The sequence below is a fragment of the Rhinopithecus bieti genome, unplaced genomic scaffold (genome assembly GCF_001698545.2).
Source record: "Rhinopithecus bieti isolate Rb0 unplaced genomic scaffold, ASM169854v2 scaffold_73, whole genome shotgun sequence".
NCBI lineage: Eukaryota > Metazoa > Chordata > Mammalia > Primates > Cercopithecidae > Rhinopithecus > Rhinopithecus bieti.
In genome coordinates this window covers 609627-637136 of record NW_016803103.1, presented here as the reverse complement: position 1 = coordinate 637136, position 27510 = coordinate 609627, and the positions used below count along the sequence as shown (strand labels likewise).

At 45.8% G+C, this 27510-nt stretch overlaps 1 protein-coding gene across 3 annotated transcripts; it reads right to left on the bottom strand.

Annotated features, from left to right (window-relative positions):
* Positions 1 to 5715: 5715 nt before the first annotated feature.
* On the bottom strand, positions 5716 to 13346 carry OSR2 (odd-skipped related transciption factor 2). 3 transcript variants are annotated; one of them, XM_017892853.1, is made up of 5 exons: positions 9281 to 9370; positions 9100 to 9194; positions 8173 to 8941; positions 7056 to 7155; positions 5716 to 6292 (listed from the first exon to the last, which is right to left on the bottom strand). In XM_017892853.1, the coding sequence occupies exons 3-5, from the start codon at positions 8826 to 8828 to the stop codon at positions 6110 to 6112; spliced, it is 939 nt and encodes a 312-aa protein (XP_017748342.1). In that variant the 5' UTR covers positions 8829 to 8941; positions 9100 to 9194; positions 9281 to 9370; the 3' UTR covers positions 5716 to 6109. The 3 variants fall into 3 exon arrangements, with proteins under 3 accessions (XP_017748342.1, XP_017748269.1, XP_017748421.1); XM_017892780.1 differs by lacking the exons at positions 9100 to 9194; positions 9281 to 9370 and adding an exon at positions 12927 to 13346; XM_017892932.1 differs by lacking the exons at positions 9100 to 9194; positions 9281 to 9370 and adding an exon at positions 12927 to 13346 and having other exon boundaries at positions 5716 to 6210.
* Between the last annotated feature and the right edge of the window lie 14164 nt (positions 13347 to 27510).

Below are 27510 nucleotides of genomic sequence, written 5' to 3'. Positions count from 1 at the left end.
TAAATCCATGTCTGACCTTCATGTTTATGGCTCTTTCTATCAAAAAATGGCCTCCTCCAGCTCTAATTTTAGTGTGATGATAACATAAATAATCTAAAAGCAATTTAGTTTAGCTCTGATTCTAAAACCAGCACACATCCACAATACATAAAGCATTACTGCAGCAAATGAATGCTTTTTGTAAAAAGCTGAAGTAAGAAGTCATTTGGTGACAATATTTTCATTAGTAAATTGAAAGAAAATTAATTTTACTCTGTGATTTTCCCATTTCAACCAATTATTATAGTCTCTTTCTTCTGCTGCTTTTTTAAGGTAGGGAGCAGATCAAGAGAACAAAGAAGAATGAATAAATAAAATATCAAAGCCAAACATGTCTATTAATGAAAAAATTGAAATTTGGGACAGCAACAATAGAAAATAAAAGTACGTGGGAAAGACCACGGAAGGGCAGTAAGCATCAAAGTAGAGGAAAACTTGACAACTTCAAGGACAGTGAGTAAATAAGTAAAGAAAAGGGGGTTGAGATTTGTTTTATGTTTATTATGGTAGGCACATAGTAAATGGCTGATGGATAAGATAAAGGGAATGATGGTGTCAAAGGCTAACGCAGAAGTTCTGTCTCTAATACACGTAAGAACTACCTGAAGTGTTTGTTTAAAATAGAGTGCTTAGTCTTTATCACCAGAAATTCCAATTCACCCACTGGATTAGGGAAGACACAGAAATAAGTACCTTGGGTAATTCTAATGTTCACACATGAGGAACCCTGGGCTAGAATTGTCGAAGCTCTAAAAAGGGTGAAAGTATGGAACGAGGATGAAGAAACCTAGAGAAAAGATAGGAAAAGGAGCTCTGAATGGAAATCAATAAAGAGAGATAAACTAGAAAGTAAAGATGTAACTAAATTAGAAGAATGGTTTAGAAGTGGCATATGAGTGTGTGTGAAAGGAGACAAGCAAAGATTGGTCAGAGGTAGTAAATCAAGATGAAAAATTACAAAGATGAGCAAATTAAGGCTTTATTTTAGATTTTAAAAATAAAGATTATTACCCTTTTCCTTTATAAAAGTAACATGTGTTCACTGTGGAAGAGTTGAAAATTTAAAAGGAGAAGAAAATGTACCCTTAGTTTGTCACTCATGAAGCTGCTGTTAACATTTTGGTATATTTTCTGCTACTCTTTGTTTCTGCTTAGTTTTTGAAAGGTTTTGCTTGTCTTATATAGTTGAGATAATAGTGTCTATGCCTTTTTATATATTTGAAATAATACTGTCTAATACCAACATCTCCTAACACAAGGTGTTTAATGGAAACTTCATTTTAAACATCTGCCTAATATTAACAATAGCCAGTTCTCTTTTCTTTCCTGCTAACAGAACTCAGGTTTGTTCAGGCAGTCAAGGGCTTCAGGCTTAAAGGCTGACTCCATTTCCACTCATAAAAAGTGATTTTTTATTTAGTTTAAGCCAATCATGGTACAATTATATTCCCCTTATCAGTGATTGGCTGAGGAAAGGGCAAGTGACAGACTTCTGACCAAAAAGATATAAGGGCAAATCTATAGGTTAGATTTGTGAAAGAGATTCTTAGTTCCTTAAAAGTGATCCAAGGAAGAGATAATCACTTTTTCTGCCTAAGGAATGTGTGTCAGGAGGGAGCAGTGGAGCTAGTGCTTCATGCTGTTGCAGCCATTTTGTGGCCATAAAGGAAGTCCAGTATACACATTAAAGATGGAAGAACAGAAAAGTAGGAAGAATTGATCCTAGTTGATCGTGACACTCCAATTAATTACACATCCCTGGACCCTACTTTGAGACTTCTTGTTATGTGAGAAAATATATCTCCTATTACTTAAGCCCTTTTTAGGTGAGTTTTCTGTTCTGTGCAGTAGAAAACATCCTAATGGATATAGCATGATAATTTACTTAACAATTTTCCTCTTGTGGGCTACAAGGTTACTTACAGTTTTCACTATCAGTTTTGCCTGGGATAGTTTCAAGAAACAAAAGTTACATAGCATAGATAATAAGGTAGCTTGTGTTCGGGGAAAAAAACAACAAGCAATAAAAAAAAGAAACCAGGATGAACTTGAAATATCTCAGGTCATCAAAGCTGAATCATTCTGAATCTCCACGCCCTTTATTGCTCATTGCTGTCAGCAGAGGTGGTTATCATGACTAGTTACATTATAGAAGAAAAAATTGAGAAATATAGTCTCCATATAACACACTAATAAAGGCAAACACAAACCCCTAAAATACAAAAGTCATTCCTGTTTGCAGTGTGTTATATGGTTTTATCAATTGTTTAAATCTTTCCTTATTATAATAATATTAAAATTACTTTGGTAATAAGAAAGGCAACCCATTATGCTAATATTTTTCTTGTATTAAAATTTGCTGTTGATTCTACACAGTGTTTAGTACAAATGCATCTATTTTGTCATGTTGACAATCTTCAAGAACTCAAAGTTGAGGTAAAAGTATCTGACTGAACATTATTTAAGGGAAGAGGACCAAATGCATGTGCTGACATCAGCAGATGAACAGACAAAATTCCCAGTAAACACCTCTGGTTTAATCACTAGTGGCAGTTGAGCCTATTTATAATTTGAGATTTTAGATTTGTTGACTTTTTAAATATTTTGTTATTCTACAGTCTGATTTTTAAAATGCTTCCTCATGTAAAAAAAGGGTGTGCCTATGCAAAATAGCAATTGTAATTTCTACAATTATAAAGCACTAGTACCACAATGACCTACATTTCAAGGTTAGTATCAGTAAGAACACCTAACACACATTCATAATTTTATATTAACAATTGATTACAATGTAATTCATTTTTAGAAATTATTTTAAAAACCTTACTGCATAGGCTGCAAAATGAGATTACAGTCACAGAGAGTAAATACCTAACTTCAGCACTGTGGTTATGACTCGTGATATTTCCACCTCCTGGCTGGTCTCTTGCCAGGAGCATTGATTCACGAGTTGACTGTGTAGAGGGTGTAAGGAAAACACAGGCTAATCTAAAACTCAAATAATGACTCTTCTCTGAACCAAAAAACTAGCAGATCAATTTCCTAAGATACAAGATATTTTCCCTATGATGTCTCATAAATTTGTTCATTTCCTGTATACTTGGACACTCTAAAGAAGAAGAAAAACAAAACCCAGAATTTGGAGAGGAACTCACTGTTTAAAAGTTCACCTGGCTGGGCGTGGTGGCTCACCCCTGTAATCTCAGTACTTTGGGAGGCCAAGGCAGGCGGATCACTTGAGGTTAGGCATTCGAGACCAGCCTGGCCAACATGGTAAAACCCTGTCTCTACAAAAAATACAAAAATTAGCCAGACATGGTGGTGGGTGCCTGTAATCCCAGCTACTTGGGAGGCTGAGGCAAGAGAATCATTTAGAACCCAGTGGGTGGAGGTTGCAGTGAGCCAAGATTGTGCCACTGCACTCCAGGCTGGGCAATGAATGAGACTTTGTCTTAAAATAAAATAAAATAAAAGTTCACCTAAGATCCTGAAGCATATGTAGAAAAAGTCTACCCTGACAGAAGCTAGATCCTTTCTGAGCCTAGGCAAATGCTGGATTTAAGTGTCTAGATTGAGGGGAGCTGTTAAATTAGCCCCATCATAGGTTTTAAAATTATCTAAGTAGCCAAGATTCCAAAAATGTGTCACTGGATATAGAAAGGCAGGAACTGATCAAGAAAATCAGTGGAATTTAGCACAGGGCTTGGCACATGAAAAGCATAAAATAAGCATTTATTAAATTAATGAGTAAATAAATTAATTATGAATAAATTAACCTTAACTTTTAAAGTAGTTTGTGTATCAGATGGGGAACTGCTTTCTCCACTTTCTCCTCTCTTCTTCCTCTTTCCCTTCTGATTCCCATTTCTTCAAATAAAATAAATGGAGTAGAACAGTTTTCTGGTTATACCTATATATGTATTCCTGTAATAGGGACTTCAAGGATATGCCTGTAGCTTGATAGCGAACAAGGGTCATTCTTTGATAATTGGACTGAACCCTGTGCAATGGAACTGCGACACTTGTAGTCAGTAGGGGTGGGTGGGGCTGTGAGATTGACTATGTAGAAAAAGCCTGCATGATTAAGGGGGCTTTAGGGACGGTCAATGTTAACTCTGCCCTAAAGTATTCAAATCTTCTATACCAACATGGGCAGGATCTTGAGAGAGGAGGGGACAGGAGGTCACTGAGTTAATTGTATACAAACAAAAGAAAGCAAACAGCTGTTTCATTCCTCTAAATAACACAGGCACATGCACTTCATACTCCATCCCTGCCCGTACTCTTCAGGAAGACTTTGGGCTCATCCCATGCTGGGGAATGCATTTGTGTGAGCATTAGGCACACAGGCTGGTGACTGGACACTTTGTTGGAGAGAATTAATTTCTGATGAGAGATAAACATGACTTCTAGCCTGCTCCCCTGAAAACAGAGGAAGGAATTAGTCAGGAACACTTTTTGAAACCTCTTAGTAAGTTGTATTGAACAAGGTACTGTTGAGAAATTTTGAGTCTAGTCTTCAAGTCTCTATCTACTTTTCTGGAAGATTCTAAGGTAAAAACATAGGGCATGTTGCTTGCAATCACCCTGAAAGTGAAACATGCCATCCCCACACAAATATACAAATTTTTTAAACATCTGATAATGTCTTGTTTAACCTGTTGTTCCATATTAAACAGTTTGTGAGAGCCTACTGGGCCGCAGGTTCCTCTGTCATTCCCCCTTTAAGTTAAATCACTTTCCTTCCAGTCTCTGCATAGTACTACTCTTTATCTCCTTCCAAAGCCCTCCACCCAAATCCTACACTATACTTCAGGATTGTTACTATACTAGAGTCATGTTCCCCAGGAACCATTTAGGAAAGGTTGAAATGCCTCAGAAGGTGACTACATGTTTGTCATGAGCTCTATACATGGAGTAACCTGCACTTCTGGCATTTTCCCAGGGACAAAGACCAACCAGTGGTGGAAACCTCACTGGTAACCTAACTCAGTTTGCTTTGCAGAAAAATCCTAACCTTCTAGAAGAAAGGATCCCCACCCTTGGAAAGAAATATTTTGTGAACATAGCTAAGTGGTTTCTCCTTTCTCCTCTTCTCTCCCGTCTTCTTGAAGATTGTATCTTCCTGTACTCTTCTGTAGGATTTTAGACTTCCCTCCTGAAGGCAAGATAAAGTTTCTGTCTATAGTGATAAATCATAGTGTTCAAAGTCTAATGGTAAGAGAAGTTGCCCATCATAAATTGTGACAATAGGCCAAGGACTTTTCAAAAATGAAGTGGTAAGAAGCTCCCACCTCTTCTATGCTTCCTGCTTCTTCCCATCCTGTGCTTTCAAGTGGGACAACCATGGAAGTTGCATGTTATATTAAGATATTACATTTTCTGAGGGAATAATACACAAGTAATTGAAATAAACAAAAGAGGATAAAACCTCAGGGGCATCAATGTTTTAATATCTTTGCAAAACAAAGAAACAGCCCAATTATCTAATTCCAAAATGCCACCGTATAAAAAGGGAAGGGCTGAAGTTGCAGAATGAGAATTCTGAGAAATCCTATTTTTTTAAACCTAGGGATAAAGAATGCCCTTCAGTATTGAATTGTATAGAGAAGGCCCACTCATCCAGAATCTAGAGGAAAAACAGAATTTAAATAGCAAGACACCTTTGCAGGAGTGTTGAAACAAACAAGAAAAAGTTTTATTTTGAAAATACAGTCTTTAAAGATAAAATTTGGCTTCCATTTTCCATATCTAGGTGCATCAAACAAGATCCAAAAACAAACAGAACAACAAAACAAAGACCCACAGCATTATGTACAGAGCTCTAAAATGAGCTGTGAATATCTACAAAAAACTAGCATATACTCTTTGTGAAGGGATGTAGTGTGTGGCTTTCTACAGTTCTCAGTCCCCCAGAAGAAGAGTTAACTCCCTGGAGCTGCAGGTGCAGTTGCAGCAAGGGAAGAGCTGGGGTCAGTGAAGGGCTAGGGGTGCGACCCCCCGGGTAGGAGACGTGGAGAAGTGTCTGGGGAGGGGAGCAGCGGCGGCACGGGACAGATCCTGGGCTTCTCTAGAAGTCCTGCCGCGGGGTGTGAGTCAGGCTGTGCCGCCGCAGATCACAGTTTCGCCTGAACACTTTGCCGCACTGCTCGCAGCTGTAGGGCTTGATGTCTGTATGGGTGAGAAGGTGAGTTTTCAGATTACTTCTCTGATTAAAGGTTCTTCCACATGTGGGACATTTGTGTGGAGATTCCTGTTCAGATGTGAAGCAAGCAAAGGATTAATCCTTCACACCACCACTGCACCCTTTTCAATAGTTTCTGTCTTATCGGTATCACAAGCGTTAACATAACACTCGCATGACAACAAAAGAGGGGACTTGCAGGAACAAATCTGTGCTCCTAATCCTCCAATCATGAAAACACACGTGCAGGCATACACAGAGGCCTGATTACACTGATAACTTCAGAGGTAGACCCGCGGCCACCTCGGTGGGCTTTGTGATTTCCAGCTCTTCACATTTCATCACCATGTCATAGGCAGGAAAAGGAGGAAGGAAAAACTCTAATCCTCTCTTAAGGAACAGCATTCTCCTGGGTAATAAGGCTCCTCTTTGCTGGAAAACTAAACTATTCCTCAATGTCCTGAAAGCTACAAATTATGAGCCCCCTGGGAAAGAGAACGTATGGGATTTCACTATGCCTCCATTATCAAAATTACCTTTATTTCCTCCTAAACACGAAAGCTTTAAATGCAGGGCAGATTGGATGAAAAAAATTCTAAAATTAGGGTTTATGATAATCAAAGTGGCCTGTTTTTTAAGAAAAATTTAAAAATGCTTTATGTTAAATAAGATTAATTTTATGTATTAAAATCAAGAGTGTTGCTTTCCCCCACCTAGAGAACTAATCTAAACAGAGCCTTTTATGAGAAAGAGTCTGCCACTGAACACCTTTTGCAAAGCAATAATGATAAAACGAACCAGCCACTGTTTTTAAACAAGAAAACAAACTTACCTGCATGTGTAAAGTTTTGTGAACTGCTAGAGTTCTAGACTGACAAAATCCTTTCCCACACTCCTGACATTTGAAGGGTTTTTCTTTGGAATGGATATACCTGAAAATTAATATAAGGTTTCATTGAAATAACTTTGCCCCATGATGAAGAGTTACTTTTAGCAATTACTTAAAAGGAAGTCGTGGAAGAACAAAAGAAATAAGATTTCCATTTATGTTTTTAGATTTTTTTTTTTCCTGTGTAATTCTGTTTATGGTTAATCTCAACAAACAGCTTCTCTTCAAAATATTCACTGGCCCGCGGGTTTTATCTACACTTGATCGCCCTCTCTGGTGTTTTCTGGAGCTCAAAACCCCGCTGAACGGGCCTTTCTCGGCCTCCATGGTTTTCTCTGGGATTTAAATTGGCCAAATCAGGATGTAAGGCAAAGCCGAGTTTAGAGGTGCTAATTTCAGTGAATCCCTTAACAGCCTCGGAGGATGGGTACAGAAGTCTCATCTCTGGGGAACAGCAGGTAGAGTCCAGAAAAGATACCCCTAAAAAGGTCTCCCCAACTCCTGAGAAGTTTTTACCCAAGGATAACACTTACATTATTGTATGTCTTCAATTGCCTTGTATTAATGCAGAGTTTAAGGTCGTGGAAGGGAGGTGGGAGTTGTTTGTAAATTCGGTGACCGCAAGACCCCCCCCCCAAATACAGCTTAAAAGGTCCCCATGGCAGGCTCTGGGGTGCACCTGGGTGGGGGGGCGAGGGGCGAAACCCAACAGAAGTAGCCCGATTGCAGGCAGGACTGGCACCCCAGGGTCCCTCGGTTCTTCCTGCACTACTCCCCGGGAAGAGACAGGATAACCATCCCAGGACTAAGGCCAACGAATTGTTCCTGTCCAAGGCTGAGGAAAGGCCCTCCCTCATCCCAAACAAGAACATAGCAGGAGCCACTGGGGGGAAAGAAAGAGTAGATATTGGGAGTTAGCTGAACCAGGCTGAGGAGCGTGATTGAGCGTGTATTTTAGATCACAGGGGATTATAATGACACTTGGGATGTCTATCAGGACTCGGTGTGTCCAGAACAAATTCGTTTTCCCTCTCCAGGCCATCCTCCTTGCCCGCCTCACCTGTGATCCCGCAGGTGATCTTGCCTCCGGAAGGCTTTGTGGCAGATGTCACACGTGTACGGCCTCTCGTCCGTGTGGGTCCTCTCATGGATGAGCAAATTGTAGGATTTGGTAAAGTGTCTGCCGCAAAACTTGCAGATAAACTCTTTTTTCGTTTTGGATGGCAACCTTCCTCGAGAGGGCTTTCTGTCCGGAGTCAATTTACTGAGGCCCGAGATGGGGCTACCCAGCCCCGGACTCAGCTTGGTTAGGTCTCCCATCTTAGGTGGATCTTCTTGCGTGGCAGCCACCGCCAAATTGGCAAAGTCAAAACGGGGCCGGTCTTTGTGCAGGGCTGGGAGGACATGGGCAATGGCCCCCTGCTTGGGGTGGAATAGGTGGGTGGTAAAAGGCAGGGCCGGGAAGGGGAAGCGCGCGTCCACGAGGCCCTGCGCCGCCGCCATCTCCGTGATGGTGGAGCGGGTGATCTCGTGCACATTGGGATACCCCAGCGTCCAGTGGTTCATGTGCATGGTCTGTACCGCGCTGAGACCGTACAGGCCCTGCAGGTGGTCCACTGTGGCCGGGAAAGTATTCACGGCCTGCAGGAAGGAGTAATTGGTGAGCTGCAGCGACGGGTGGAGCGGGATGGGCGCTGGCAGGGCCTTGCTCCCCATTTTCTGGGATGCTGGGGGGCTGAGGGGACCACCCCTTTCTTCCAGGAATCAGAGGCAGGAGGGCGTGGGGCTCCGACAAAAACCCAGTGAGACAACAGCACGTAGAGAAAGCCCTAAAAATGGCAGGGAAGAGAGGGAGAGACCATGACTATAATCCAAGGTTGCTCCTTCTGCCCTCTGGCACCCACACAGGTTACCACACTTACCCAAGTCTCCCTCCCCACCCGACTCCAAGACCCCCGAAAGAAGCCGTGAGGGGACCTCCTGGCACCTGCTCAAGTCCGCATGCAGATCAGCCCTGGGCCAGAGCAAGAAATGTTTCACTGGAAAACGGGCGCCCAAAGGAAGGAAGGTCGGATTCAGACTCTGAACAGATACAGAGCGGAAGACTCCTCGGTCCCGGGAAAACGAAAGGCGGACAGCGGGGCAGCACCCAGCCCAACCCAGCCCACCTTCCCCAAGCCCATCAGGCGAAGCTCAGTCAACCGCAACGCCAATGCTGGCAGGCCGGGGCGAGCCTCTGTCGCCGCTGCGCCTCGGAGCTCCCGGGAACGGTGGGTTAACGGATGGGTGGTGGGATCCCACGCGCTGCGCTGCCGCCGCGCCCTGCGGCCGCCTTTCCCGCGCTTACCCGGACCGCAAGCCGGCGTGCAAGAGCAAAGCCGGTACGCTTCATCCTTCTGGGCCAGAAGGGCTCGCCTGGGAAGGGCTCGCCTCGCCCCGCACTGACCTCGGAGGTTTTCTTTTTCCTTCTCTGCCCTCAGTCCCATTTATCAGCGGTGACGGGCCGCAGGAAAGAAAAGTGACACCTCAAGGGCAGGATTCGGTCTAGAATCGCCCCCTCCTCCTCCAGGGGCTCTCCTCCCAACCCCCCACTAAGATCCCTTCCAGATGGTTCAGGCTCCCAGGGGGTGGGGTGGGGGCAGAGAACGTCCCTGAGGCTGGAGGAACCCCTTTTCCCAGACTGAGTGCCAAGCTCTCGGGAGGCCTGAGCTGCTTCCCAGTCTGGCACCGAGAAGCGACCCCTACATCCCTCCACCCGGTAGGCCCCAGGAGACCAGAGAGGAGAGAGAAGACAGGGGAGAGGAGAGAGGAGAGCGCTCCGGGGAGGGAGAGGAAAGGAGCTGCAGCAGAGCCGCAGTAGGCCAAGCACAGGGTGGCCCTGCTGGCCTGCAGGAACCTTGTCCGTTGGCCTAGAGGTGAGTGCGGCTGTGCTCCCGCCACCAGGACACCCGGCCTGGGCCTAAGCAGGGCACTTCCCCTCTCCTCGTGCTCCCAATGGCAACACAGGTCTGATTTCAGACCCAGGTTCCCGGGAGCACCTCACCTACATTCAGGGCGGGCCCACATTCTCCCACTGCCGGCCCCTTTTTAGAAAGGAGTTCTGCCAGCTCAGGGGACCAGGGCCTTCCCTCTGCCAGCCCCCCAGGTGTAGGAGTCAGAGCTAAGCACCAGTCTGTGCCACCAACCGCCAAGCCTGCCATTTGAACCCAGTGGGAAGGCAGGAGAGATTCCAGCCTTCCCTTCCCACCCAACCCCTTCCTGCGCCTAAGTTGTCCTCTCCAGGGTGTTGTGAAGTACTGCCTGTGGTTCCATCTGTGAGCAGACTTAGGGGGCTACGCTAATGACAGTGCGCTCTGGCAAGGCAGGATCTGGCTGCCTCTGCGGGGCCCACACCTTCTTCTGTTTGGAAGGGCTCCGGGACAGAGATTTATTAACGAATCCCTTCTGCTTGGTGGTATGCGGTCTGGGAGTTCAGGCTAGGAGTTAATGAGAGGTGTGTAACAGTCAGAGGGTCTCAGTCAGACCATTCAACCGCAACTGCAAACCCCCATTAGTAATCAACTTTCCCACCACAAATCACAATTATTTTTGCTCAGCGGCAACCCTCTTAGGGAGGCAGGAAAAAAGGATTCTACTAACATTCCTAGTAATCTATCTGATTATTTCCCTTTCAATTAAAAATAATAAATTACACCCTTATTTCCCTTTGTATAATGAGGATTTTCCAGAGATTCAAAATATTATTTTTCCCTTCGTGTTGAAAAGCAACCTCTTTCCCGTAGAGAGGAAACCGAAATTATTATTTGGGTGTATTCCCAGACTAGATTTCTTAGAAATAAATACAGGAGGCAAAGCACAACTCCCACCACAGGGTGTATGTGTTGAGGGGGGGAGCGGGTGTGGGGGGGAGTGGTGTCAGCTAAAGTACTGTGGTGACCTGTGATTTCTATTCCAAAGGCACAGCAAACTCCGCCATAAAGGTTACACTGCCACAAAGTTGAGTGCCATCTTCTTTCCCTTTTCTCTGAATGGTTTATAACACAGAAATTAACGACTAGTATATTTCAGGTTCATGTTAGCAAAAAAAAGTGCTATTTCATAGTACCTGTTTGTTTTAATTTGCAGAGCATATAGTTTCTTCATAGGGGAAGAGCAAACCATTGGTCCTTTTGAAACCCTTTTACAAACAGAACTACCTTAAATATCCACCAATGGCTCTTGCCACAACTAATTAGGAAGGTTAAATTTCCATACTCCCATTGAGTTGCTGGAAATGTATGTCAAAAGAAGTATTTTAAGTGAATGCAGAGATCCTAAAGTACTTTCGTTTTGTCTAGAGCTGAGCCTTGTAGTTCCCACACTCCCTTTCAGGAAATAACAGCGATCTTCTTCTGCTGTCATTTCTCCACCGTCCTGTTTCAGACCACTGGTTACTTTTAATTTTGCAAGGAAATAAACCAATGAAAAGGCATAAATATGTTGGTGGAGCTGAGGCTATTTTTCTTTCATCAGTCTTCTTCACAGGAATTTCCAGGCATGTGGAGAAATTTTGTAAAATTTACTTGACTGGCTGTCAACAAGGGAGATGTGTACACACTTAGTTCAGTGAAGCTTTCAAAACATTGGAGAAAAAAGTTAAGAAGTAACTTGATAGGGAGTTTTGCTCTTTGGTAATGGTATTATTACACTGAATTATCTAAAAATAATATACAGTCAGGGTTCATCTGCTAAAACCTGTGCATTGGTATCTGAGAGAAATGACTGATGGTTGGATAGATAGGCTCACTGAATTTCAGCCCAAACCGCAGTAGAATTTTATATAAATTAGAGAGCTATAGACTAAGTAGATCAAAGATCATTAAAAAGAAAAAAAATTGTTTAAGGACAGATTGTTAGGGCCAGACTGTATCAGGTGAATAGAGAAACGGCTGCGAATTTCCTGCCCCTTCAGAGCGCCTCTGCCTTCCCAAGGAGTTAATTAAATTAAGATGCCTTCCGCATAATCTAGGTTCTGTTTCTCTCTGCTCCCCTTGCTCCCCCTGCGTGAGTAATTTTCTTGTTCTGCTCAGGACTGCCGTTTGTTTAGCAGAGAAAGTGGCTGTCTGCGCCCTTTAGCTTTGGGAAACGCCAGCCCCCTTTTGTTCTCTGCTAACAGGTAGGAAGACAGATCGGGGCTCCCTCCACAAACACCTTTTCCTCGCTCCTTCTTTGTACAACTGCAACTCCTTTCTCACTTGCCATTTCTCGGGAATCCGAGCGTTTAAGCCCCCGGGGAGTTTGCTTTTGGCCCCCCCTCAGTCAGGACTGGAAGGTGGGAGGAAAATTTAAAAGCCAGCACAAGGTTGACAAATTACCGAGAACTGAACTATTTCCCTTTTGAAATGCGCCTTCAGCGTCGCTGGCTGGGCAGGCACCGGGTGTCCGGGCCCGTCCACGCTGCGCTGCCGCGGCTGCCCCGGGACGAGTCGACCCGGGCTTGCTAGGACAGGGGCAGAAACACCATGGGGTTGTGGGGTTTGATCTCAGTGTACGTCGATCGGCTTTTATAAGAAGTCTTGCCGACCGCTTAGATAAAATATCCCAAAACAAAACTAAGAAACCGTACGTAGAAGTGTGTGTGGCTGGGTGTTAGCTGGGAGTCGCGTGCCAGGGACCCAAGGAAGTGAGAAATACAGTGCCCTGGGATTGCATCCCCATAATCTATTTTCACATCTAAACTGGGGCACACCAGACCGAGAATCTGAACGCCTCTTGCACCCCCAAACCCTTCCTTCCAAAGGGCGGCTACAGCCACTTCCCAGTGCGGACACTCACCTCCCGCAGAAAGGTCTGCCTGCTCAGCAGCGCTCAAACCCGGTCCAGGCAGCGAGGCGCACAGCTTGGAAAGGTCATTGAGTCCACGCCTGGCAAACTTTTTTTTCCGCGCGGAGTCGCAGGAGTCGCGGACATGATCTGGAGGACGCGAGCAGCGAAAGCAAGAGCAGATCCACGTCTTCGTCAGAGTCTGTGGACGCGGACTGTGTAAAGACCCGGGGTGCTTGGGGCAGGCGTTCAGCGCTCGCTCAGAACCTCGCTCTTCCGCGAACCTCTCGCTGCCGACTCCAGCTGAGGTCGGAGCCCACAGCTTTGCAGGGCCATCACCCTCCAGCAGCAAGCACGCCGAGCTCCGTCCCCGCCCGCGTCCCTCCCCAGGCTGCCCCAGGCCGGGAGTCGTGGGCTTTAGTAGCGGCCCCGCCTCCCCTTCGGGCGGGCGTCGCGCAGCCAAGCGGGGCCCTCAGCGCCCTGGCTCCGCCTTCGCGCCCGGCGTCTGCTAATGGTCCACTCTGTTTACTTGTGTTTGGATAGCAACTAAGCCTTAAAGGCACAGGTTTGCTCGAGGTTTCCCTCGAGCAGCCGTAGGTGACTCAGTTCAAAATTCACATACAAACACAATGCCCACCCCCTTTCTTCTCGTTGCCACTTTTCCTTATAATATTAGAAACTCAACAACTGCTTCTCTGCCTCTCAAAGAACCTGCAGAGAATCCCAAAGGGCATTTAGTAGTTTTATTTGGTGCGCTTGCCGGCTTAATTTGCACATCTTAACACGTTCAATACAACTACCTTCACCCTAGAGTAAAATAAATCAGTTCTAGACTGTATTCTCCAGCATAAATCACTCTTTCCCCAATTTTGAACAGCTTTGTACATACTTTTGGTCAATTATGACTACATGTATAGTCTGCTTTCGCCTGCTGTTTTCTAAACGAAGTTTGTTTACAGAGGTGGCAATTGACTAATTTAGTAATTACTGCAAAGACGCGTGGGATGCCCCAGGAGAAATTTCTTCCAATATTTAAGCTTTAATCGGCAAATGTTCATTTCATACGCAGTAAACCAACTTGGTTAAAAGAGTGGGCATCTGCAACCCATTGGCAAACAATAAAGAATCCATCTGGAATGGGTGAAGAACATTTTTAAAATTTAGGAAAATGCGATTCTAGTTTTTCAAAACATTTACATCGTCATTCCCAGCAAAAATTGAGTTCATTGTTCAGTCGCCAGGAAAGTTAATCGAATTCAAAGTGCAGTGATACATTTTTCAGGTTCTTCTAAAGGTTTGGTCTTGTGTGAGTATAACTGCAAAAAGCACTTCAACCACTCTGGAATAGGGGTGACAGAGTGACAGGAAGGGAATGATACACACCCATTTTAAGCAGCTTCTTTTCAGATGTGATTTGCGTGATCAACACTAAGCAAAAACGCCCTTCGTCCCAGACGAGTTGCCAGACGGGATTTGCGTTACCCCAGGCAAGCCCGCACTTAGAGGAGGTAGATCTTTAACCAAGGGTCTGTACAATTCAAAAGTCTTCCGTCGAAAGATGGTTTTGGATGGGACTCCCCAAAAGACAATTTAAAAAACTCAATCGTGCGGGGAAGTAGACAAATATAAGCTGAGGCTAAAAACTGTCAAAAGGTTAAGCAGTAATTGGGGAGTCAGGCAGAAGCTCCCAGATATTATTTTATTAAGATAAAATTATTTCTATTTTATTTATGCCGAGGTGGAGAGAATTTTTCGTTCCTTTGGTAAAACATAACAGGGGTCGCAGATCTTTTTTCTATCTTTCCAATTTTAAGTTCGCAAAGATTAAAAAGTGAGCTTGAAACGGAGATTTGAGTGTGTAATATCCTGCAGTACTTAACTGCTTCAAAGTAGATTTGACACACAGAATGGAAGCAGCAGAACGCCTAAGCATTCAGATTTTTTTTTTAACGTTTTCCCTAGTGGGTCCCATAGGGGTGCTTTCATTTTAGAGCTCAGTTCTGAGCCTCAGCTGCGGGGCGCCTGCGGTCCTGTCTCTCCAACTGCCTCATTCCTCCCGCAGCTTTTCTCAATTTGGGAGATTTGGAGAGAGCTTTCTCTTCTTTCAGACTCCCCAAGTCTCCCACTCACGGGGTGGTGACCTGAAGAGCGTTCCTAAGCTTCACACTTCCTTTTCATCAAAGGGGAGGCAACTCCCCAGCAGCGGGCTTCACACCTTTCCCGCCCTTAAGTATGTGTACGTTGGGTGCGGAACCGTTTGGTTTTCCCGAGGGGTAGGCAGAATTTCCAACCACCCACGAGCTGCTCCCTCTTTCCTCAAACCTCCTAACCCCGGGGTTTTTCCATAAATGTGTTTACTTCGTCCACTCCAGCCTGCGAAGTTCCAAAATGGAGTCTGGGCCACGCCGGCGTTCTGGGCACGACTGCGGTCGCTTGGAAAGGTAGGGAAGAGTCGGCGATCTCCAGCTTTGGGGGATGCCGCGTGGCTCGGCCGCGTCTAGGCCGCCTGCTGGTCCTGCAGCCTCAATGGGCAGGTGCGCGCCAGACGCGGGGAGCGGCCCTGAGGCTGAGCGCAGCGCAGCACTGTCCACGGGCCTTCCTGGGCCACCTCTGTGCCCACTGCGGGCTGACCCTTGCGTTTCTACAGGCTCAGACCCAGCCAGCCCCTCGTCCCGGCTGGCGTCTAGGGCGCAGGCATTGCGGGGCCCACCCAAGAGCAGGTCACCGGCCAGGCTCTCCGCCCGCCTCCAGCAGCCCCCGGCGCAGAAAGGCCACCCGGCCCACGGGCGAGTTGTGGGTTTCGGGTGTGCGGAGAGGGAAGAAGTCCCGGAGTCTGCAGTGGCCCAGCTGTGCCCCGGGGGCTGTCTCCGCCGAGCCGTTCCATTCCCGCCGCGGCCCGGGGTACCTAAGCTGCTGGCTCGCTCTGAAATTTCCGCTGACCCGGTAGTCTGCTGTCCTCGCGGCTCTGGGCTTTCGACACCAAGGACTCTCAGGGAAATGGCTAACTGACGAGGGGCGCGAGCAGCGGCTGCCTGAACCCCAACCGCTGCAAGTTTACGCCCCAGGAGGCCGGGATGAAGGCCAGGGAGAGGAAACTCGGAGGAGGTGGAGGAGGAGGGGGCGCGCAGCCCAGGCCCCTGCCCCCTGGCCCACCCAGGAGGCTCTGCCAGCTAAGCAGCGAGCAGGTGTCAGACACAGACTTCCCTGGAGTTGACTCTCAGGCTCTCCCACTCGAACCGCGCGCCTCTGCCACTCGGACTCGGATCCTAGAAACTTTTAATCTTTCAAGAATACAATATGGAAACCTTATCTGTTTCCAAGGATCCCAGCCACTACCCTGGCGGACTCGCCTCCCTTCTCCTCAGTCTTCCGCTGCCTCTGCGAGGCGGGGACCTTTTGCATTTGAACTTCCCGCACTATTGGCCGTTTTTCGCCATAGCCTGGAGGAGTAGGGAGCTCGGCTCTGCTCAGGGTGCGTGCACCCTGGCCCCGGAGTAGCAAGGACGCCTGGGGAACCCAGAGGAGGATTGCATGTATTAGGCCGAGTTGAGGGTGCGGAGACAGGGGCAAAAAGCTAAGAATTTTATATTTTAAAACAGCGCGTCAGCGCCCGCGCTCTCAGCAGGGCTGAGGTGGGAAAGCGCAGCCGCGGGCAGTAGTCAGTAGCCGGCGGGAAGGGCCGCAGCGCCCCCTGGAGGCACCGGCCGAACTCTGCGTGGCGAGGGCTGAAGGGGCGGCCACCCCCGTGGCAGGCTCCTCTGCGTCAGGGCTTGGCCACCAGCTGGCCCGCCCGCTCCGCAGCTCCTTGTACCTGGGCTCGAGCCCCTTTGCTGCAGAGAAAGAGTCGTGTATGCGGCAGGGGTCCTGTGGAGAGGGCCTGGGCCTATTATCGGGATCAATAGGCTTCTCCACACCCACCGTCGGGTCCTTTGTGGGAGCCCCACAAGGTGCCCCCCACCCCCAGAGACTTTTCTCCTGGTGGGTTTCTGAGACGGATTTTTCGGACCCACGACGCCACTCCGGGCTGCCCTGACTTCCCCAGAGGAGGGGAAAGACACCAGTTCTGACCCCAGCGCAGGGAGTTCGCAGGCGGTCCCGTGCCCGGCGGCGCAGGTTCCAAGGCAAGGGACCTTGTCCCGGCGGGAGATGCAGAAGGGTTTCCCAGGGGACCGCGTGCAGACAGGCTGCCCCACTCCCACGGATCGCGCGGGGGCCTTCCCGCGTCTGCGGGAGCTGAGGGTCGCTCCTCACTCCAGGAACCCCGCCACCCCGAATCGGGCCAGGCCAGGCAGCCGCCGGCACTCTTCCGGCCACCAGCCTGCGAGGCACTGAGTCACAGGGAAGGGGAGCTCTGTGGGAAGGCCGAGCACGGGGTCGCAGGGCAAGTTGCGTGGCCGTGGCCCGGGTGGTCTAGCTTGGGGACAGAAATGTCCTTGAGCCCAGGTCCAGCCCAGGTTTGGATCTCCCAGGTGAGGCCCTCGGCTGCCGCAGCGGTGGATCCCAGAGCCGGCGCAAGGCCACCCAGGCCACCGTCAGCCCCTCGCTAGTGGCGAGATGCCTCAGCGACCCTGGAGCGTGAGGATGGTCCCGGGGCAGGAGCTAACGGAGGGGCGCTGGATACCGCTCGGGCTCCGCGGCCTCCAGGCCCGCGCCGCACGCCGAGGTGGGTAGGAGCCGGCTCCCGGGGCGCACGGGCAGAGAGTGTGCTTTCGTCTTCCGGTGACTCCAGGGAAGGGGATCTCCTGCAGTTTGCCTAGTCGGAGAGAGCCGGCCAACGCCCATGATCCTGCGTCCAGGGCTGCTTCGAATTCATGGTGCTTTTCGAACCGAGCGCGTCAGTGTCTGTGACAAAGAAGACACATCGCAGTGAAGGACAGGCCCCAGACACATCCGGGGAGGGGGGGCTCTCCGCACGGGACCTCTCTGGGAAGGCCCCAACCGCCGAGGGCGGGACTGGCCCGGCTGTTGTGCTCAATCTGGGTAGACGATGGATGACAGAAAAGAGCATCCTCGGAAAAGACTAGGGCACGGTCAGAAAACCTATATTTTTGTTAGGCTTTCATGTTGTGTGTGTTTTTCAACACACTTGCCAACGCTTAAACACTGGGAAAATTCAAACGGAAATCTTAATTTCCGATGACCTCCGTTCCTACGCGGCAGTGATTTGGCTGGAGCTGAGCAGCTCCACCCTCCCGTCTCCGGACTTCTTTTTGAAAGGTCGGGTGAAGATTGCCTTGGTTCCATTTCCCGCTGCAGATTTCGTTTCCCCAGGACGCTGGGATGGGTCCGAGTTACCCTCTAGAGCAGCGGTTCTTAAAGTGTGGTCCAACAGCATTCGCATCATCTGGAACTTGTTAGAAATGCAAACTCTCTGGCCTCACCTACTAAGTCAGAAACTGGGAGTGGGGCCTGGCAATCTGTGTTTTGAGCAAGCCCTCCAGGTGATTCTGATGCATGGCAAACTTTGAGAACCACTAACCTAGATCAAATTGACATTGGGGACCATTGTGGGCGGGCGCGATTTATCTTTCCCGCGCGTGCTCTCTCTCCTGCTCCGTCCCTACCTCTTCTTTCTTCCTTCACTCGAGAGAATGCACGCATAAACGCATCTGCTTCAGGCAGCTTATTCATTCATTCACTCGCTCATTTATTTCTCATTCATAAGACTTTCCAAGGGCACCTTCAAGTACTTGGAAACGTGCTGAGGATACCTAGGGGAACAAGGCTCTACGTCTCCCCGCAAGGAGTCAGCATAAGATGGTGGGGAGAGCAATGGAGAGAAAGTGCGGGTGCCTTCTTTCAAGGCCAGTTGTTGTTATTAGTATTATCTAATACTAGATCTGACTGGTTTCAGGAAATGTCGCACCTCATTTTACAGTTTCTAACCATTTGTAACACTTGCCTGCCTTCCTTGTCCGTACCGATGTCATTCTCTTATTTTCATCACATTTTAGGGACCTTTCTGTGTGTCTACTGCACACACTTCCACACACATCTTGACACACTTGACCCACACCTTGCCAACCCTCCCTGTAATAGGTCAGAGTGTGTGGCACTAGGGGTAAGAGAGTGTCACGATCTGAGGGACTATGGGTTGGCCAGGGTTCAGAGTCTCTGTGCCCTGGATTACCCTGAGGCTGGGCAGGAGGGTCTGAGGACAACTGGAACTGACTCACATGTTCCCCTCACCCACTTGTTGCACACTGGCTCCCACCCTACTTCCTGCTGCCCCAGTCTGCCTAGCTCTCCACCGTCAAGTGCATCCAGCATTGGAGTCCTGATTTGTCACCTTAAGATGGAATCAAGTCCCTTTGCTTTTCTCTAGGGAGTACAAAATAGTCTCCCTTCTCCCCCAACTAAAAATCTGAATGACGCTGGCACTTTCTAGTCTTCTTATGCCAAGTCAACTTCCCTTATGATTGTTCACTTTGCACTTTCTCTCTAGGACCTTCACTTGAATTTCCGTTCTCAGGCAGTCAAAAAACTACCTCCACTGGACCATTTGCTTCCCTCCAGGATTTTCTAGTTTTGGACAGTGAACAATAGAAGGCACTTTGTCTCCCAAAAATCTCTTCTAACTAGAAGCCTCTTGTCATCTATTTTCAAGTTGGTTTTTTTTTAAGCTTTAATTTTAGTGAGTCAGTGCAGGGAAGCCACTGAAAACGCATACAAACAAAAATGCATTTTCGTATTGACCATAGTCATAAATTGTACAAAAGTATTCATCATCTTCACTTTGACAAAGGGTTGCTATTTTCAAATGACCTTTTCTTATGGGGATTCTCAAAATATAAGATTTTACAGTGGTCAGGAATGTGGTAATTTCTTTACTACCAGTGATTCTATTTCTTAACAGAATTTTGCTTCCCAGTGCAGATGGTTTGATATAGTAACATTCGAAGCAGCCAGCCCTTAGGAAATGCCAAGGCCAATATTTGAATGCAGATACAAGTTTTAACAAAGAAAAATGTAGTATATGTTTGTAGCTGTTTGCCTGTGAATATTCCCCTGGAGGTTTAATACAGTATTCTTGAATCTAATCCAAGTCAAGCCAACTCTAAAAATCCTGTGAAGTACCAACTCATAAGGCACATACAATTCCTTTTCAACAATTTTCTTGAGTGTCTACTATGTACCAGGTATGAGGCAATTGTGTTATTGTTTGAAGCCTTGAACTTTCATCCTGACTTGGGGGTGGAAGTGAGGACAAGGAACGTGGAATTTTAAGGTTGGATCCCCTTGGTTTAGTTAAATTTTAAAGTATTTGTACTTAATGGCAATCTTTAAAACATTTATTGAATTCTCTGTTACATTTTAGTCATTTTATAAGTCAAGGAGAGAAAACAAACATTTAAGTCAGCCCATTTATTAGAAAGTGAATGCCAGCACAGACTTAACTTCTGGCTTTCCATCTGGAAGACAACATTTTATAATGATGTTATTTCACTTCATGCCAGGTGATAATTTCACTGTAGATTCCTTGTGATTGGTGACCATAGCTCACTCAAACTGATTCTCACTTCCTGACTGTAAGGAGCCACAGAGAAAAAACAAATCATTCTTTTTCTGGCACCCTTGCTGGAGGAGGAGTAAGGGAAGTGGCAGACAGCTAGATTGGCCCCATCCTCATAGTTTTTTGGGAGAATTTGGAGAAGGACCAGCTCAGATCAAAGTTTCAAAGAATCCTGGTCTTACAAGAAGTGATGAGTTCTGTTATCTTTGCCTCTGAGCCCAAAACACAGACAACTTCAATGGATCTGGAGACATACCAGTATGAGAAGCCCCCCTCCACTCTTCACAGTGTCTGCTCACACTGCATGTCTTAGCTGCATACTTCACTTTTCAGTCACCAAATCCCTCTTCCCATGTCCTTTCCCCCATACCCTCCCTGGCCCACGCTTTGCAAGTGGGCTTGCCTCCAGGAATCAAACTGGGTGGATGCTATGATGTCAGAACACCAGGCAGCAGCGTTTCTAACGTGTTAGACCACAGTTGTCTTTTTCTTTTCCTGGAAAAGTACACAAAGTGCAAGTTGTCTCCCAGGCCATGAGGCACACATCCAAATGCCCTACGTGTGGGCCCACCCAGGCCCAGGAGAGTATGGAGAACAAGTGTGTCATATGGGTGTGTTCACTAGTCCTGCTCCCCCTCTGTCTCATCCTTGACCACATTCTCTTGACAAGCTATATGGCCTGGGAGTGACCTGGAATATATTAAGGGCATTGGTTTGTAGAACCCTTGCAGAGCAAGGGAGCAATAGCAGGGTGATATTTTAGAGTTGGTAATTCATTTAATATGCATTTATTGAGTATGTTTGGTATGGTCGGCCTTGTGGTAGGTACTGGGAATGCAATAATAAGTTTGGAGCTATGGTCTACTGGGAAGATGTACAAGTAAATAGGCAATTATGGTATCGTATGCATCAGAAAACCTGGATCCAAGATCCCTAGTTAATAGCTCTATTATGTTGGGCAAGTCATGTTGCTTGTTGAACCCTCAGTGTCTGAATCTGCAAATTAAGGATATTCTGAGGGTTAAATAACATGGATGCAGGCCAAGCGTGGTGGCTCACACCTGTAATCCCAGCACTTTGGGAGGCCAAGGTGGGTGGATCACAAGGTCAGGAGATTGAGACCATCCTGGCTAACATGGTGAAACCCTGTCTTTACTAAAAATCAAAAACAAAATTAGCTGGACGTGGTGGCAGGCACCTGTAGTCCCAGCTACTTGGGAGGCTGAGGTGGGAGAATGTCGTGAACCCAGGAGGTGGAGCTTGCAGTGAGCTGAGATCGCGCCACTGCACTCCAGCCTGGGTGACAGAGTGAGACTCTACCTCAAAAAAAAAAATAAATAAATAAAATAAAAAATAAAATAAATCAATAAGTAAATAACATGGATCCATATTAATGCTCTTAGTAGTTATGACTTTTTCTTACCCATTAACATGAACTGACCTTACATGCACAAAATTATTCCTACTATCCATGTAAGAAGTTGGAGAAGAGACCAAGGGGAAGAAATTTGACTCAATACCTATTATCTAGTTATCAAGAGTATATAAATTAAGCTGTTGCAACAAATGTTAGAGAAAAAGTTATTCATCTGCTTTGACAGTAAGACTTTTATCAGGAGAAAATGTCTACATTTTCATTTTTTACTGAAAAGTAGGAATACAGTACTGTGCATTATATTTTATTACAATCTTGTTTTAATTGCAATTAGAGAATACATGGAGTGAATCTATAATGAATAGGTTGTTTTAGGCTTCTAAGTTATTATTTTAGACGCTATTCTCTAATGAAATAATGATGCAATTAATTTGGGGATACTACTGATGTATGAGGCCTTGAGGAAGGAGATAGTATTAGAATACAATTGAGCTGTGTGTATCAGAAAATCCAAACTAACATGGGTTTAAACAACAGAGAGGTTGACTTCTCCCACATAAATATAGACAAGTCAGCGCCAATATGGTGGATAGCTTTTTCATTATCAGGTACTTGGGCTCCTTCTGTCATGCGGTTTCACCAACTTCAAGCCATGATTCTTACTTTATGGTCCAAGATAGCTGCATTCTGACCCATAGCAAGAAGGAAGGCATGAAGGAGGGCAAGCCCCACGTCTCTAAGGAGACTCCACAGAAACCAGAAGCTAGTCACCAGGTATATCTAGCTGCAACGGAGGCTGGGAAATGTAGTCTTTACTCTGGGTAGCCATGTACCCAGATTAAATTCAGACTTCTATTACTAAAGAAAAGGAGAATGGATATAGGGAGACAACCAACAGTTTCATCCATAGGATGTCTAGGCCTTGTGCTTTGTTCTTTATATATGTCATCTTTTTTTTTATTTTGAGACAGAGTCTCGCTCTGTTGCCTAGGCTGGAGTGCAGTGGCATGATCTCAGCTCATTGCAACCTCCACCTCCTGGGTTCAAGCTTATTCTCCTGCCTCAGCCTCCTGAGTAGCTGGGATTACAGGAGTATGCCACCACACCTGGCTGATTTTTGTATTTTCAGTAGAGATGGGGTTTCACCATGTTGGCCAGGCTGGTCTTGAACTCCTGACCTCAGGTGATCCATCCACCTTGGCCTCCCAAAGTGCTGGGATTACAGGCATGAGCCACTATGCCCAGCCTATATATGTCATCTTATATGTGTTGGCACCATAATCACTGTCATTGGTTCTAGATAGTTTTCACTGACACCTTTGCTGCTTTTATGGTTTTAAGCACTATATGCATTGGCAAGATTCTACTTTGGAACCCCTAAGCATATTGCCACTACTTGCCCCTTTTTGTTCACTCTTAGTTGTGGCTGCTGATATGCAGCTTTCTTCTTAGAGTGTGGAGGTGTGAACAGAGAAGGTGGGTCGGACTTGGAAAAAAGAGGTTTCAGGAACCTGGCTGGGGATTGTTGGGGAAGGCCATTTGTACCACATGGCAGCATTCCCTTTGTCAGATATGTACTAGGTGTCAGGTGGGCCTGGTGACTGGGTATTCTGCAGCAGCACTTCATTTTTTCCTTGGAAGATGGAATAGGAAATGAGACAAAACAGTACACACTAGTGGAAAAGTACCTGTATTGAAGTCCTGGATTCTTCCTGGCCCTGTTGCCATATAAAGCAGACTTGGTCGGCAACTGCTAAAGGCAGGAATGGCCTTTTTATTAATATAACCTCATAGTCAGAGGCTGCAGAAAAAAATGTGCAGCTCAGGTTCCCCAGAGGGGCAGAGTCAAAACTGCAAGCAGACCCCACACACAGCAGGGAAGGCCCTGCTCAGCCAGAGCTCAAGGACAATCTCTAAAGGTAAGTGTGGAGAGACTTAATTACCATTTAAAATTGTCCTGGCCTGACCTCTCTACCTGGTGGGTTAACTTTGCTTCTGAGCCTTGTCCTGTGTTAATACTTACAGGCTGTATTTTCTCTTCTAAGCCTAGAAGTATATTTAGTAACATGATCTTCCAGGTATGGAGGGAAGGTGGCAGGAAGGGCTTAGGGCTCCCCAGTCTCACCTAGAGTTACTCTTCAGGATGCTGCTTGGCTTGGTGCAAGTGAGTATGGAGGTTACATGCAGGGTGTTGATGCCAATATATGGGGAGAGGGATTCTTTCCTTCCAAAACCATCTGGAGTGACACTGAAGACATACTTATCCACAATTTACATGAGCCCCAGGGACTTCCCATGCCTAAGAGAACTGGCTAGATAGTTCCTATTACACATTTATTTCCTTAAAGGAGATATTTTATATTCTGCCCTGTAATTCAATTCTTTTGACTCCCCACTCTGCTAAAATGAAAAAAAACATATAGTCCAAACAATTTTTAAAATCCATTTTCCCCCTCCAAATAGTAAATGTGCACAATTTGTGCAGATTTACACACATCTGTAAGCTATGCCTTGTTTATGCCAGTGCTTACAATATTTTAAAAATAAAGTATAATGTTTTTCAGTCTGTAAACAATAGTATTTTCTTTTATCAACTCCCCACATACAAATGTATTTCCCTTTTTTTAGGGTGTTATTTCATGTCTAAGTAGTGATGTACACAACTGATATATAGGAAGGACATGAATGTTTTACAACAAACATACCAAAGGATGTAAAATACTCATGCTGACTCTTTAGAATACAATACCTGATAACCTGCAGAGTTAGAAAAGCCCACCTAACTTGGTCTGCCCCTATTCTATGTGTTGGAGTTAGAGGATTTAGGATCATGGAATGTAGTTTAGAGATGATATAACCCAGGTCTCTCATTTTACCTATGTGGCCACAGACGCTCAGGAGGAAAGTAATTTTTCTCATACTAGCTGACTTTTCCACAGCACAGACCTGGGGCTCCTGATTTCAAGCAAAAGCCTCTTTCTCTTGTGACCAGATAACAGTCTAGATGGAAGCTGTAATTTGGCTCTGGGAAAAAGTGATGACTGGATTCCAGCAGAGTATTCAGCCTTATCAATAGCCTCTGAGTACCAGAATTCCATTCAACCCCAGCTGTCCTCCCAGGGCCTAACTTTTTGAAGTATGGCTGGAGGACCAGGTGCATTGGCCTCACCTGGGGGGTTGGTTAGAAATGCAGCAGACCTCCTGAATAAGAATCTGAATTTTAACAAGATAGTTCCCTTGGTGATTTGCCTATAGACTAAATTTGGAAAGAACTACTCCAGGCCACTGTGCCTCTACTGCCAAATAATTTCCTTAAAGCCCTTTTAAATCACTTTCCTCTGATTCATTGAACACCTACAATGGCTTCCTATTGCTTATCTCTTCCTATCCAAATGTTTTTGAAAGTCCAGTGTTTATCTACTAAACCTGGGGAGTACTGTTTCCCTGGTCATATACTTGACTTGCTCTAGAGCTATTGATATAGGTTCTAGCTATTGATAAGAAAATATAAGAAATCTAGCTATTGATATTTAAAGACCTCCTCCAATGACTAGCCTTCAAGGGTCCTTAAATTGGCTGTTTGAGAACTATTGATCCAAAATGTTCCTTAGGAATAACTAAGAATAGATAAATCTTAGAAAACAGCAAGCACTACTCCCAACTATCTTGTTTTTCTCAGATGCCAAATCATAAAAACTGTTTTCCTACTGATAGTATTTTCTCTTATTTTTTCCCCTTTCATTGGCTTCTCACTTGCTCCCAATCTGAGATGGTAAACTCTGCATGATTCCCAAATTATCTCTTCCATTTTCCACTGTTAATTATTGTTACCATCAGGAGTGAACTATCCTGGAGGCCTGTTTAGATCAATTGGAGATCCAGGCATTTGGTTGATCTGGCTTCGATATCTGACTACCAGAATTTATTTGGATTATCTGGTTTGCTAACTGCAAGTCTCCACTTACCTCATCATTTCATTAAAGTCCCTCCGAAAATTGTGCTTTGGTTAAAAGGCACAACATTCCTGGAGTGAGAGGGACCATTCATTAGTCAAGGCGAAATCAATTAAGGAGTTCTGTCTTTTAGAGTAAAAGAAAGCTTTTAAGTTGCACTGACATATCCAGGAAAGGAGATTGTCGTGTATTCCAGAGTCATCTAGTTCAGCATGATTGTTTTTGTTCTGACAGGGCTCCTTTCTTACAAGGCAGTGATTTAGGGCGGGGCCAGTAAGCAAAGTATTTTGTACTTAACAAAAATGGCTGTTACCAAAAGCCAGTGCCTCTCCTGGCTGTTCACTGTTACCTCATTACAACCATGATGTTATCTGCTAGGTATCTGGGTTTACCACTGACCACAGCAGAGGCTTGGACATTATTTGCTCAAATGATTTTCTTCTCCTCTTCCTTTTGTTTTAAGTTAAGTATGTGCATGAGGGATCAGGCTGGAGCAGGCCGGGTGGGGGTGGGAGTGGTTATTCCATGGAGCACAATATGTACTTTTTCAGCGTTCTACTTACTTCCATAAAGTAGACTTTATGAGCAGTATGCTTGCATTTTTGTTTTCTGACTTATTGTTCTCTATCCTACAATTGTTCTATTAATTTGATAGTATATGGTTTCAGCCAAACATTTGTTCCATATTCTGCCAGATTAAGGGGAAGTTTCCAGACAAAACACTGCCCAGGGGCCTTCCTATACAAGCCAAACTACTTCAGTTCATCCCCTGGCCACTGCACCATCTCCTTAGAGGTCTTCAGGAGTGGAGTGGGGTCAGTGGTTACACCTGAGCTCAGTCGATTTCAAGGATACCTCGTCTCTCTGTAGCAGGGCACATCCACAGGCAATTCTGGAACCAGCTCAGCGGCAGAAACATGGGTCAGACAGAAGCCATGGGTTAGGAACTTGATCTGAGTATTGAGAAATGAAGTACAGAAGCTTGTAGGGTCAGCTCCATCCTTCTTGGGCTAAGCATTTTCCTTCAGGCGCTGTGCAGGCCTGTTCTCAGAATGACATTCACATTCCACTCAAGTAGTCTGCTTTTGTAATTCCCTGGGGATTTTCATGAGTATAGAGGTCACTGTCTCTGACAATTAAGCTTTGAAGTTAATTCCCAAGATAAATAGAGCAAATTGACACCACTTTCGTTGTAATTTTTCTTGCTTCAAATTCTAGAAGACAACAGTGAACCGGCTGCCAGACTCAGTTCCTGGAAATCCAAGAAACATGGGCATTTTATTTTTTAACCTTCCTAAATGAGGCTATTTAAGGCTGTTAGAAACAACAAAATCCATGTAAACGTCTTAATTCTACAATTTTGCTTGCATTTCTGAGAGGACAGAGAATCATTGTTTCCATTTTTTTTTTTTTTTAAGCTACATAAGTAGTGGTTTCTTTTAAAACTGGAATGATAGAGGGTTGTAATCTTTTTAATTCAGACCTTGCAGCAGAAAAGCTGGATTTATTTGTGAACTGTATTATTCAGTAACACACTCTGCATGGAACAGGGAAAGTAAATAACTGAATACATACTTTATAATTACACATGGGAGGAATTCAAAGCTACAGTGAAGGGAATGGAGTTTAGGGGCCTGGGGCGGCAGCTGTAGTTTCTGGCTTCTCCCTCCCTACATGCTGAGGGCCTGAGAGAGAACAGAAACCTGGAGTTCCCAGTAGGCCTCCCATTCTCGCCACAACCGCCTTCCCCTCCTC